The sequence below is a fragment of the Neoarthrinium moseri genome (genome assembly GCF_022829205.1).
Source record: "Neoarthrinium moseri strain CBS 164.80 chromosome Unknown scaffold124_Wmoseri_CBS_16480, whole genome shotgun sequence".
Lineage (NCBI taxonomy): Eukaryota > Fungi > Ascomycota > Sordariomycetes > Amphisphaeriales > Apiosporaceae > Neoarthrinium > Neoarthrinium moseri.
In genome coordinates this window covers 43,428-55,430 of record NW_026055238.1, presented here as the reverse complement: position 1 = coordinate 55,430, position 12,003 = coordinate 43,428, and the positions used below count along the sequence as shown (strand labels likewise).

Here is a 12,003-nt window from a genome sequence, read left to right as displayed (position 1 = left end):
GGCCGCGAGGGTCATTGTATCTAATCCCCCGAGACTGACAATGTTTACATAAGAAATAATTCTATTAACAAAGTATCAGAACAAAGCTGTGCCAGCATCCATACCGCCATCTAAGTCCTAGTGTGTTGATATAGAAACTATAGCCCTCCAGTTCACTGGCCTCTCCGCCGCTGTGCTCAAAGCTGTTGATTCGTTTGTGACAGTCCCCAAAGGAATATCACGACCAAACCGTTGTGCGTTTGTTAGTTTATAAGTTTATAAGTTTTTGATCCAACTGCTATCGGCCATGGGACTGTAGTGACGGTATGGTAAAACAAGACAGAGGGCCCTTTTTTAAGTCCCACAATACACAAACCTTCTAAACGAAGTGGTGGTCATAACACAAATTTTACGTCGTAAAGCACATGATTTGCAGATGACTGACCACTTATCTACATATAAGGCTGCATAGAAGCGTCCTGACAGACTATTTCCTTCCGCTTTTGTTGGAGGTTCCGTGCATTTGGTACGCCAACGCTTCACCATGCTTAGACGGCCAACCTGCTCCACCAACTCATCAAGCCGGAGTCTCCTTCTTGGGTTCCTGCGGCTCGTTTCTTGTACCAACATGTTCGACCTCGTGGGTAGCTTCAACCTTGGGATCCTCCGCCAAAGAGACGACATCCACAGCCTTCTCAAGGTCACCTTGATGCCCGACGTTCGCGCCGGCAGGCCCAGCGTTCTCAAAGTGTCTACCACGCTTCTCAGGACCGAAGGCCGCGGTCACCGCGATGCCAAGCGCAATTATGACTGTTGCAATGCCCATGGTCGGTCCATATGCCTGGGCCAACTTCCCGCTCTTGTTACGCACGAAGTGGGATTCCGCAATGGCGTTGACAATCTGCGCCGAAGGACTCGAGATCATGTTACCCAGCTGATAGGTGATACCAGGGAAGCTGGAACGATAGGCAGGAGGGGACAGCTCGTTCAGGTGGATAGGGATGACACCCCATGCTCCCTGTACGAAGAACTGCATGAAGAACCCAGAGGCAGACAACGATGCCTCTCCCTCTGGCAGGATCCAGGCCGGGATCAGAAAGCAACTCATGAGTGCAGAGACAACGATGGCACGGCGCCTGCCTACGAATTGCGAAAGATAGCCTGTCTCATGGTTAGCCTTTCGTGTCTCCAAGGGGGAATAGGTACGGGGTTTCTGCTGCTTCCTTACCAATGATGGTGCCGCCTACGCAAGCTCCAACCTTCATCCAGATACTGGCACGGCTGGCAGCGTCGTTGTTTAGCTCCTTTTGTTCAATCATGAAAGTCGTGTAGCTGTCCTGACTAGTGTGGGAGTAGAAGTTGAACCAGGTCATCAGGATGATACAGTAGATGCACATGCGCCACTCAGTTCCGAGCATGGACTTGGTTTCCTTCCAGAAATCCGTGGCCGTGATGTGGTGCCCTGACTTCTTCGCCTCTCTGAACTGTTTGGATTCGGGGAACAGGCATCGGGCGAGACCGGCAGCGATGGAAAGCCCTGCAGCAATCCAGAAGACTGTCTTCCAGGTTTCGGTTGCACCACCGACTCCAAGGTTGGCGCAGGCGGCCAACACGTAGCCCAGGGAGTACCCCTGCTGCATGATGCCGCTCATCAAGCCTCGCGCGTCCAGCGGGCAGTTCTCCAGCGCCATGGCAACAGCGTTGCCGTAGACGCCACCCATGAATAGACCAAAAAGGGACCGGACCGCAAGGAACTGCTCGAAGGTGACGCTGTAAATGGTGGCAATCTGCAGCAAGCCTGTGTGGTGTGAAGTGGTCAGCTTTTGGCCGAACTTGAGGAGGCACCTGGGGGTATACCATACCGAGGATGACCATATTTCCAACCATGGGCCATTTCCTACCAAACCGATCTCCTAGTAGTCCAAATACAGCCGCCCCGACGGACCGAAGCAGGAGAGTCAAGGTGATGGCGGTGCTGATCTCCGTCTTGGTGCGGCTGTAGTACTTGGATAGTTTATACTGCTGGATTGATAGGGCATGGAAGTCGAAAGCATCGGCCGTCCAAGCGAAAAGACCAACCAGGAAGTACAGCCAGTCCCGCGCGCTCAGTAACATGAACAGGGAGATGGGGTTCCTCCAGGGAGGCGGCGACTGCCACTCTGTGTGAGTCTCGCCGAGGTCGTTGATTACAACCACTCTCTGTTTCCACTTGAACAGATCGCTCCACGATTGCTTTGCAGTCGGGAGGATGCCCTTTGCGAGAGGGTCCGCAGGCTCGTTTTGCATTGCCATGTTGGACGGCGGCTTATCTGGATCTGGCAGATTGGTAGGGCAGTGAATAAAGTCCCAAAGAAATGTTTCTCCTCAGCTGTCACTGACTTGCACACCCGCCCGGTATGTCGTGACCTCCGGCCACCTCTTTATATACACACGGCATGCTGCATACAGTACCAGCAGGCTGGCTGACTGCTGGCGTCACCATCTGATTCGATTCCTGGCCAGTATCACCCTGTCGGTTCTGCTGTTGCATCTAGCCTGCTCTCCAAGTAACCCCCACAATAGTCACCCCAGACCCCAGGGTGTCCAGCTCTGTCATGCGGGGGATTATCGGCCCTTTGGCCCAAAATGCGAATAGTTCCCAGCATCGTGCAAGTTGATCCTCTTGGCTGTTGCTTGGCGTGCCAATTGTCGGATGCCAAGGGGCTTGGCCGTTTGATCACTGCATGACAACTAACGGTCAGTGAGCTCTTTGATTCGCACAAGATAGAATGCAACAGTAACGCTGACTCGGACTAGAACGCCTGCAGCTCACGTGGTTGGAGCTTAGCTGTGGAGAGTCCAGCCTTTCGGGTTCACTGATGCCCATAATTTAGACGTACGACGGACAGCAAAAGGCAGACTGCGTATCTTCACTACTATATCAGCTCGTAGCATCTTTATGAGGTGATTCCGACTTCTTGGGCCGTCTCAAGAGCGTATCGAACCCGATTGAAACAAAAACCAAACGTCGGGCGACGCTGCTGTGTGGGATTTCGCGAAATAGATGCGTATCGTAACCCCCTCACGCAAGCCAAGAGCGTCTAGTGGAAGTGGCGCACACAAGCATCCCAAGGCCTCATATCCTCCGACCATGGCGGCCTCGGCATCGTAAGAGCAAAACCAGCGCCCAGCAGGCACGGAAAACTTGGCACCGTTATCGCCAGCCACTGCCGTCTGGGCAGCCGCGTTGGTGCGGTGTAGATGGTGCTTGATTACTCGCATCGTCAGCGTACGGAGTACCTAACTCGTATCGGCAAACGAACTGTTTCTTGCGATGCCTCCACGGACGTGGGCTGCCAAGACACTAGGCATAGGCCGTGCACGTAAATTCGACCCAATGATATCTCTATAGCTGACCAGAAGAGGATCTCTCACACCTTCACGTAATCTTTCATGAAGTAGCGTCAAACGTGTCTTGAGCCCACATGAGTTATTTGCCAGATAGTGGCCGGGTTTGTGTCTGGAACGCTCCATGGCGACTCCAGTGCATCCCTGTAGCCCAGAGAAAAACCGTCACAAGTCTTCGCTTGCGAAGCACTGTAACATTCAGCAGCAAACTCAAACTGAGCGAGTGGATTGGGTCTGTCTTATCGATGGAGCAAGCTGTCACCGCAAGGGTCGAGGTCAGGTTGAATCGTCAGGGATACAACATGGAGTTTATTCAGAGAACGTCTCGTTGTCCCGACGGAGCTTAAGCCTGTGACCAGAGTTCTGATGAGGTACCGAGAAGATATGTTCTTTGAGATGGGGGACGACAGGAGTCAGTCTCTTCAAATGCACTCATTGATTAACTTACAATTGTACTTGGCCTATGGCAACGCTCGTGCCATCTTCGTGATGAGAGGATAGGGGAAATAGAATGTTGCATCTCCCATCCCTGGTAAACCTAGGGCTCCGCCGTGATACAGACCTTCTTCGTGCTATGAGGAGCAAGGCATATCAGACTGTTAGTTTCGAGGGGCCACAAGACAGTGTAGAAGCTTTGGGGCGAGTAGATGTACAACTTTAGGTCACCCCAAAGCTTTGGGGTGAGTAAATTTCTTACCTCTTACTTGCCCCAAAAGCTTTGAGGTGACTAAATCACGAATCCTCACTCGCCCCAAAGCTTAAGGTGACTAAAGGGTAAAGGATTTACTCCCCCCAAAGCGTTGGGGCGAGTAAGTTATTATAATATAGTCACCCAAAAGCTTTGTGGCGAGTGAAAGTACACCTTATGGCACGCAGCGTCTGTTATATCGAGTGTTGGAGAATATAAATGCTTACTCTACCATCTACACTAATGACCGTTGATCCCGTTGGTTCCGTTCGTAGCCAAATGGGTGCCAGACTTAGGCGCGCCGTTGCTGCCAGGAATACTGTCCCCGCAGCTGGCGTTCATTCCGTTGGCATGCTTCAACTTGGGGTCTGTGGCCATGCCATTGTGCGTCCCATTGAAGCGCATGTTTGCAATGCCATCGTAGCCCTTGATGCCTGTTGCCTTCTCCAGTCTCGTGGCAATATCACCATCCACCTCGCGGAAGATAGCAATCTGCCGCTTGAGAAGCTCTTCTTTCTTGCACATAGCCATCTTCCCTGCGACATTATTGATGAACCGCTCGCGGGCAGGCTCGTCGAACACCTTCTTCCAGAGCGCTCGGGGAGCATTGAAGTCTTCGGACCGAATCTCGGACATGAAGGCAATGGCCTGGCCGGAGAAGTGACCATGCGCCTTGTCCAGGTTGACTGTTCGAGGTCTAAACGAAATGGGCTCGATGGAACTCAAGTAGTTTGGCCTCGATCCCTGATTGTAGAACGCCATTTGCCCATCGCGCTGGAAATTGCCCATCTTGAACCCGGAGCGGGGGGCATTGACAGGCAGTTGTTGATAGTTGACACCAATACGGTGGCGGTGTGTGTCAGGGTAGGAGAACAGTCGTGACTGCAATACCGGGTCGGCCGAGGGTTCAATGCCAGGGGGCATGTGCGAAGGGTTGAATGCCACCTGCTCGATCTCCGCGAAGTAGTTGGCAGCGTTCTCGTTGAGAGTGAACTCGCCGATCTTCCTCAACGGGAACTGGCCTTGGGGCCAGACGTGAGTCAAGTCAAAGACATTGATTCTCTGTGTCTCCCACACCTCTTCGGCCTGCTTTGGTGTCATGGTCTGGATGGAGACATCCCACTTCGGATAATCACCGCGCTCGATGGCCTCGTAAAGGTCCTTCTGCGAGTAGTCTGGGGACTTGCTCGCTGAATCCTCCTGGGTGATGAACTTGGTTCCCTGTTGGGACTTGAAGTGAACCTGGGCATACACCCAGTCCCCTGACTTGTTGACCAGTTTCAGCGAGTGGCCGGAATAGCCATGCATGAACCGGTAACCGTCCGGAATGCCGCGATCGCCCATGAGAATCATGACCTGGTGTATTGACTCTGGATTGTTACACAGGTAGTCCCAAAACATAGTTGAGTCGTCGGCGTGCGTCAGGTGTGTTGCGGGATCTCTCTTCTGCGTGTGGATGAAGTGAGGGAACTTGGCTGGATCGCGCAAGAAGAAGACGGGGGTGTTGTTTGCGACCATGTCCCAATTGCCATCCTCGGTTCTGAACTTGACTGAAAAGCCACGAGGGTCACGGGCGCAATCATGCGACCCCGATTCACCACCGACAGTCGAGAACCGGGCTGTTACCGAGCACTTCTTTCCCTTCTCAGAGAAGACGTCGGCCTGTGTAAGATCGGGGATCGGGTTGGTGCACTCAAAGAATCCATGCGCGCCACTCCCTTTGGCATGGACCACGCGCTCGGGAATGCGCTCGCGGTCAAAGTGTGATAGAAGGTCAATCAGATGGAAGTCTTGGAGCAACAGAGGACCATTCTCGCCTGCTCGTTGTGTCTCGTAAGGATGGGGCATCGGGACCCCATTGCTATGTCATCTAAGTCAGAACATGTTGGAGATTCAGCGGGGCAGGAGTAGAGACAAACCTGGTAGAGTACAAGACATCCTGAGATTTAGTCTCGCGATCGTCCTTATAGGCGGTAAACTGATCTGCTGCATGCGCAGCAAAAGAGGTGTCTGCTGAGGGTGCCATGTTGAGGGTCACTTTAAAAGTGATAGATATTTCTTGTTGAACTATGGGGCGTCCAAGTGGAAATTGTCCGGTACAATTGACCAAGGGAGAAACGCGTGCCAGTTTATATCAAACAGAAAGATGACCCGGTAATCATAGTGCCCCCCCCCCAGTTCTGCCAGGACTCGGAGGCGAAGAGGCGAGCCGTTGAAAGTGGTAGCATCATGCAGGTTCAGGTCGTCTCTCCTTACAGTGCGGAACAGTTGCTCTCGCTTATGCACTGTAATTTTCGGGTGCAGAATCATGAGAGTGGCATGTGTGAACATATTTCTGCCTACTGTGTGCCATGCTTTTCTATGACGGAGTCAATGACGAAGTATATATCGTGGGTGATTGGACCATGCTTATTAGCCGCGCTTTAGTAGTCGCCACTACCAGTAGCTGTCGTGAGAGCCAAGACCAGCTAAGTTCGAATATTCCGCTGTAAAAAGGCTCCTAGACTATGGCTCCCTTGCGCTTGGGCTAAGTAATTATATAATATAAGGTCACCTCAAAGCTTTGGGGTGAGTATATAGGTTACCGTCAGGTCACCCGAAAGCTTCGGGGTGACTAAATTATAGAAACTTACTCGCCTATCACGTTTGGAGAAAGCTCTGAACTGTTCCTAATTGATGGCACATGATGGGAACGCTGCTGCTGCTGCTCGATGTCGCCCGGTCTTGGCCTCGTCGTCGGCGCAAATTTTGAACGCATCCGGATGCCTTCTCCATACTTGTAGAACACAAAGGGGATTACGGCGAGAACCGTTGCAACGCCTCCAATCAATGAGCCCCCGCCTCCAACCCCGAGGGCATCGAACATGTACGTTGTAAACAGAGGCGCAGCGGCACCACAGGCCGACCTGGCGATGGTATTGGCGGCAATGGCAGAGGCTGCATACATCAGATACGCATCAACCAGATAATTCAGGTATCCAACAAATATGAGCATGAGTGATGCAGCCAGGAACACTCCGGCAATAGTTGGTACGATCCAGTGGATGGAACTGCACAATTCTATCAGTATAGAGACCCACCACGCGACATTAGAGGGGGGACACACTTGAACTCCGCAGTCCAGGCAAACCAGAACATGGTCACTGCGAAACCAACACCGCCAATCATGGCCAGTGGAAGGCGGTCCTCTGCTCTGAGTTGCTGGCCTCTTTGTAGCTTCTTCGCCTTTTGCTTGGAGTCGACAAGCACTATACCTGCTCCGATGAATGATCCGATAACTTATCTCAGTCAGTTGCTAGTGCAATAGGTGGCCAGCTATAACTTGACCAACGTAGCTGGGAGTGAGAAGAGAGGGGAATACCAACCTGTGCCAATCAGGGGCAGCTCTCCAACCCCGGCGTTCCATCCACGCCTTTGCTGGAAGACTATGGGGTAAATGGAGAACAGCATGTACAACAGGGTGTATACAATCGACATATAAATAGCGACCAGGAAGGAGATGGTGTCAAACATAATAATCCAGGGTCGCGTGAGAGCGGTCCTGTAGATTGTCATGAGTGAACGGTCAGAAGCTTCTACCGGTGCCTTGACCTCCTCGTAGCCGGGGACCTTGAACTTTCTGATGCGTCGTGCCTTGTTCATGAGGATTGCTGGCCCGAAGGTTTCCGGGATCGTGAACATGATTACAGCGGTCCCTGCTCCCATCCACAACAAAACATAGAAGCTCCATCGCCAATCTTTGGTCAATTGTAGAAAACCAGCAACCTGCCAGCAATCCGATTAGCAGTTCTCCGGGGAAAAAAAAATATTTGAGTGGCCGCGTGACTTCCTGGCTCTCGGACTCATTTGGCCGTTGCTTATATATTCAGGGGCTAGTCCACTCACAACAGGGCCAAGTGCAGGTCCCACCCAGACCATACAAGAGAACACGGCCATGGCATTTCCACGCTCCACGGGCCCCCACAGGTCAGCAAGAACACCTGGTGAGTTGCTGAGGGGTGCGCTGACGAAAGTTCCCGTAAGGAACCGGCCAACGAGCAAACTCCCAAAGTTCGGGGCGAAAGCACACAGGAAGTTGAAGGCGATATATAAGAGAAACGTTGAATAGAAGATCCAGCGGCGCCCGTAGAACTGTAACGTTTCAGTGTCTTGGCAAGCTTGAAGTAAGCTGTGCACTCACCTCAGATAAAGGTGCAAATACTAGTGGTCCAGCACAATATCCCAGGAGGAACAGAGTAATAGTGAGCCCGGCAGCTTCCACTGAGATACCGAATTCTTCCGCGATTCCCTGAGACTGCTGTCAGTAATTCAGATCCTTGGTCCTGACGGCGTCCGAGAACGTGGTTACATACAGGGAAACATCCCGAGGGCGAGGAGGACGCAAATGTCGCATTCACGACGAGGAGGACAGCTGCACAGGTTACATACCAACGGCGTGCTGTTGACCAGTTGTGGGGGTTCTCGATATCATGCGGTGCAAAGCCGACATTGCCATCTTCATCAAGGTACGGTCTATCCTCGCGTTTCAAATCACGGGTGCGATATGGTTTGGCGGTAGGCCGCGACAGGATTCGCCCCAGTCCCGCCATTTGCTGTGTCAGCAGGCACAAACGACACCCGACAATAGATTGGCAGCAATAGGCAGGGAAAAAGAGCGCCAAGGACTATTAATATGCCCCTTGCATGTCATCTTGTGTTGCTCGTCAATACAGAATCTCTCTATCATTCCATGACGTCAGCCGTTACGGTCCTATCGTTATTGCCGGTAACTCCCAGAACCTGGTCGATCACTGCACACTAGGGAGAAAGCCAGAGTTTACTTAGCGGCTCTGTGATGCGCGGAGTATAGACTACTTCTCCGAGGGAGCCGGTGGCATGGCACACCTGCTCAGCCTTGTTTTATACATGTTGCATCCTAATCTTTGCTCGAAAAGTAAACCCGCAGGCTTTGGGATAATATTTATTTTTATTACTCCACAGATTTAGTGCTGGTAAGCATTCTATCACGTTATCCCAGAGCTTCGGGGTCACATGTAGTTCTCACAGGCAGGCCCGTGTAGCATAGTAGAGTTACAGGGTGGTATGATCTACATGCTCTTGGTCGCCTTCGGACCCATTGCGCTGCTATAGAGTGATGCTACTTCCTATAAACAGCAGACTCTTATGATCCACTATATTCGAGCCTGGACGGTCACGCTCACCGACTTGTCCCGCGTTGCATACACATATTTCTCCATGCCAAGTAGGCAGGAAGCCCAACTTTATCTAAGCCCCAAGTTTATACAGCTCAACTGGCGAAGTCGCAGAGATCTTAAAATATGATTTGGAGTGCACACATCGTCTCGGTATGAGAATGTGTAGTAGCTAGGGCATGCCAGAGTACTCGTGGGCTAGAAGGTCAGTTAGATCACTACCCGGCGCGAAGCCCAAGTTGGCCATGAATTGGGGATCCGAGCCCATCCGATCGGCCCGGTCCAACGATGCTATATCGTCTAGGATCGAGTCGTAGTCAAAAGTAACGCTGCCAAAGCTAGGTCTGGCATGAGCAGAATAGTTCTGCGGCGGCATGTCGGCAAGGTTAAACTGGGATGTGGTTGGTGTACCAAGATTGTTGAGTATACCCATCGGCTGGCCAGCTCGTGTCGAACTGGGGAAATTCAACATTCCTGGGACTGCTGCATTGTGGAAAATGTCGCCATTGATGATTGAGGGAGCTTGGTCCCCTGGGGTATCGTAATGGGATGAAGGGGTAGGTACCTGTTGCACAACGGTCGGTACGTTCGTCGTACCGTGGAACAGGACATTGGAAGCCGGCTGCGGAAAAGAGGCAGTTCTATCTGGAGGCTTGTGGATGATCAAGGACTTGATCGCAGGCGATGCCCATACGGCGTCGATGACCGTGTCAACCTTTTTCCAGCGGTCTCTCGTCTCATCCTTGACCAGCTCAAGGTTGTACTGTTGACGGAGAAGGTCCAAATATATAGAAAAAAGTGGCGGAATGGCACTTCCGAAATTCAGCAGGTGTTCCTCTACGCACTGCAGGACGGAAGCTGGTAGCGAGTCCGTAAAGACTTGTGCCTGGCTTGCGCAGCAGAGGAAAGCGAGCCGCAGAAGATGCACCGAGGGCACCTGACCAGGGGGTACACCGCCGTTCACGATGTATGTATTAAAAGGCCGGCGAGCGGTGCTGCCAAGCGACCTCTGTACTTGCGACAGATATGGTTCCTCGCCTTGGCCGTCGGGTTGTCGACCAAAGACAAGCTTGGAGTGGACCCGGTGGATCCCGTACAGTGCGGAAAAAGAACTCATAGAGTGGGCAGGACTCCTTGATAGTGTCGTCTGTGACCGCAACGTGCCGAAGCCCGCGCAGGGCGCCCATATGTCCCATTCGTCCTGGTCGTCTTCGCCAGATGCTATCGCGGGAGGGGTATCGTCCGCTCGAAGATGCGGCGGCCGCTGAATCCGAGCAGAGACGAGAGTATCAAGAATGAAGCATGCCATGTACGAGTGTTGTGGCCGTCGACTCCCTTCTGCGACTGAGCGCGACTGTAACCCCAGATCGAGGGCTACACGTGTGGCCAGACCAACCAGTATCCAGGCTGCTGTGAGTTCCTTTCGCCCAATCTTGACCAGCGCAAGCAGCAAGATTGCGTTGACATGCCGTGTCTCGAATTCGCCGTTCTCAGGTGGTATCAAGCTCCGTGCAACCTGGTATATCTCATCTGGGCTCATCCGCGTTTCGGCTTCCCCATGGGTACTACCATCGTGGTGGCCTGCTTCTTCTTGGTGGGCAGAGACAGCCAACGCCGCCCAAAGCTCCGCGTACGAGGCAGAGACGGGCACCGAGGTCACCGGCGCGAGGCCCTCGCTCGGATACGACCAGCAGGTCTTATGGACCAGAGCCTTCTCCAGGATCGGAAACCAACAGTGCGTGTATGAGAAGTAGATGTCAAGAAGCCTCCAGCAGTTCCATGGAAGCTTTAAAGTCTGTTGTGTGCCCTGCGACGGGGTATATGTATTCGATGCCGGCCTATATAGAGTCCCAAGCGGGCGGCTCTCTTCCTTTGAAACGCTGCTGTCATAGTCGCCGTGCGACGGGGTATCCACGGGCGGATGCCCGAGGGTCAAGCTAGGTCCTCGGCCTGTTATAGGTTCTTGTTTGGTAACCTGCTCCGATTCGTCGCCGCTGTCCGATTCGTCCGCCGCCGGTGCAGCGCTGTCGGCTTTCGAGGACGTAGCATCGCCGCCGGACAGGACCCGATCTATCTCTTGGTGCACCGTACTTTTCCTCCATCTCCGATGTAAGCGATTTCCGGCAGACGTATCCTTGCCAACTAGCAGTGCTCTGCCCTGGCCGCCCTCGTGCGTCAGCAGCCCGTGGAGAGCTTCCTCCGAGCCCGGGATCTTGTCAAAGATCCAGCCGAGAGACAACTCCAGAGTCCGGATGTACCCGGTCTGCACTCCTCGCTTCTTCTTGGGTTCCTTCCAGCTACATTGGCGATTTTGCGACGCACAAGGGAAGCACAGCGGCTGGATGCCGTCACACTTCTCCCGCGCCGCGCGGCACTGGTCACAAGCTCTCGACACTCGCTGGCGTTTTGGCGCCGTGGGGGGCTGCTGAACTTCGGGGTGGTCGTCGTCCGGATTGCTCGCTCGGCGCTTCATCTTCCTGGCGGGCGCCGCATATCCCGGCGGCCGTTTCGTGCGTGGCCAGTGGCTTCTGTCCACCACTGGGATTTTGAGGGCTGCTGGTATCCCTCGGGTTGTTGGAGCATCGCGGTCTGGGGTACAGGGCGACAAACCACTTGTGCTTGCCAGAACACCGCCAAACAAAACTCTCAAATCATGTTGTCCTCGCACCGAGAATGTTGTTCCAATGGGTGTGCGATGATCTTTCGCAATCCCTCGTCGACAATGGGGACAACTTTCGCGGAATTTCGGCGTGCCTA

At 53.1% G+C, this 12,003-nt stretch overlaps 4 protein-coding genes across 4 annotated transcripts; all 4 read right to left on the bottom strand.

Annotated features, from left to right (window-relative positions):
* Positions 1-556: 556 nt before the first annotated feature.
* JN550_013616 (uncharacterized protein) lies at positions 557-2,271 on the bottom strand (the record flags this gene model as incomplete). Its single annotated transcript, XM_049312222.1, has 3 exons — positions 557-1,140; positions 1,208-1,777; positions 1,842-2,271. The coding sequence occupies 3 exons, from the start codon at positions 2,269-2,271 to the stop codon at positions 557-559; spliced, it is 1,584 nt and encodes a 527-aa protein (XP_049164436.1).
* A 2,023-nt stretch (positions 2,272-4,294) lies between these two features.
* JN550_013615 (uncharacterized protein) lies at positions 4,295-6,080 on the bottom strand (the record flags this gene model as incomplete). Its single annotated transcript, XM_049312221.1, has 2 exons — positions 4,295-5,915; positions 5,974-6,080. 2 exons carry the CDS (start codon positions 6,078-6,080, stop codon positions 4,295-4,297), a joined length of 1,728 nt encoding a protein of 575 aa, XP_049164435.1.
* Positions 6,081-6,683: 603 nt separating this feature from the next.
* JN550_013614 (uncharacterized protein) lies at positions 6,684-8,643 on the bottom strand (the record flags this gene model as incomplete). The annotated part of the gene is made up of 6 exons (XM_049312220.1): positions 6,684-7,104; positions 7,161-7,332; positions 7,420-7,819; positions 7,940-8,185; positions 8,235-8,342; positions 8,407-8,643. The coding sequence occupies 6 exons, from the start codon at positions 8,641-8,643 to the stop codon at positions 6,684-6,686; spliced, it is 1,584 nt and encodes a 527-aa protein (XP_049164434.1).
* A 775-nt stretch (positions 8,644-9,418) lies between these two features.
* JN550_013613 (uncharacterized protein) lies at positions 9,419-11,719 on the bottom strand (the record flags this gene model as incomplete). Its single annotated transcript, XM_049312219.1, has 1 exon — positions 9,419-11,719. One exon carries the CDS (start codon positions 11,717-11,719, stop codon positions 9,419-9,421), a length of 2,301 nt encoding a protein of 766 aa, XP_049164433.1.
* Between the last annotated feature and the right edge of the window lie 284 nt (positions 11,720-12,003).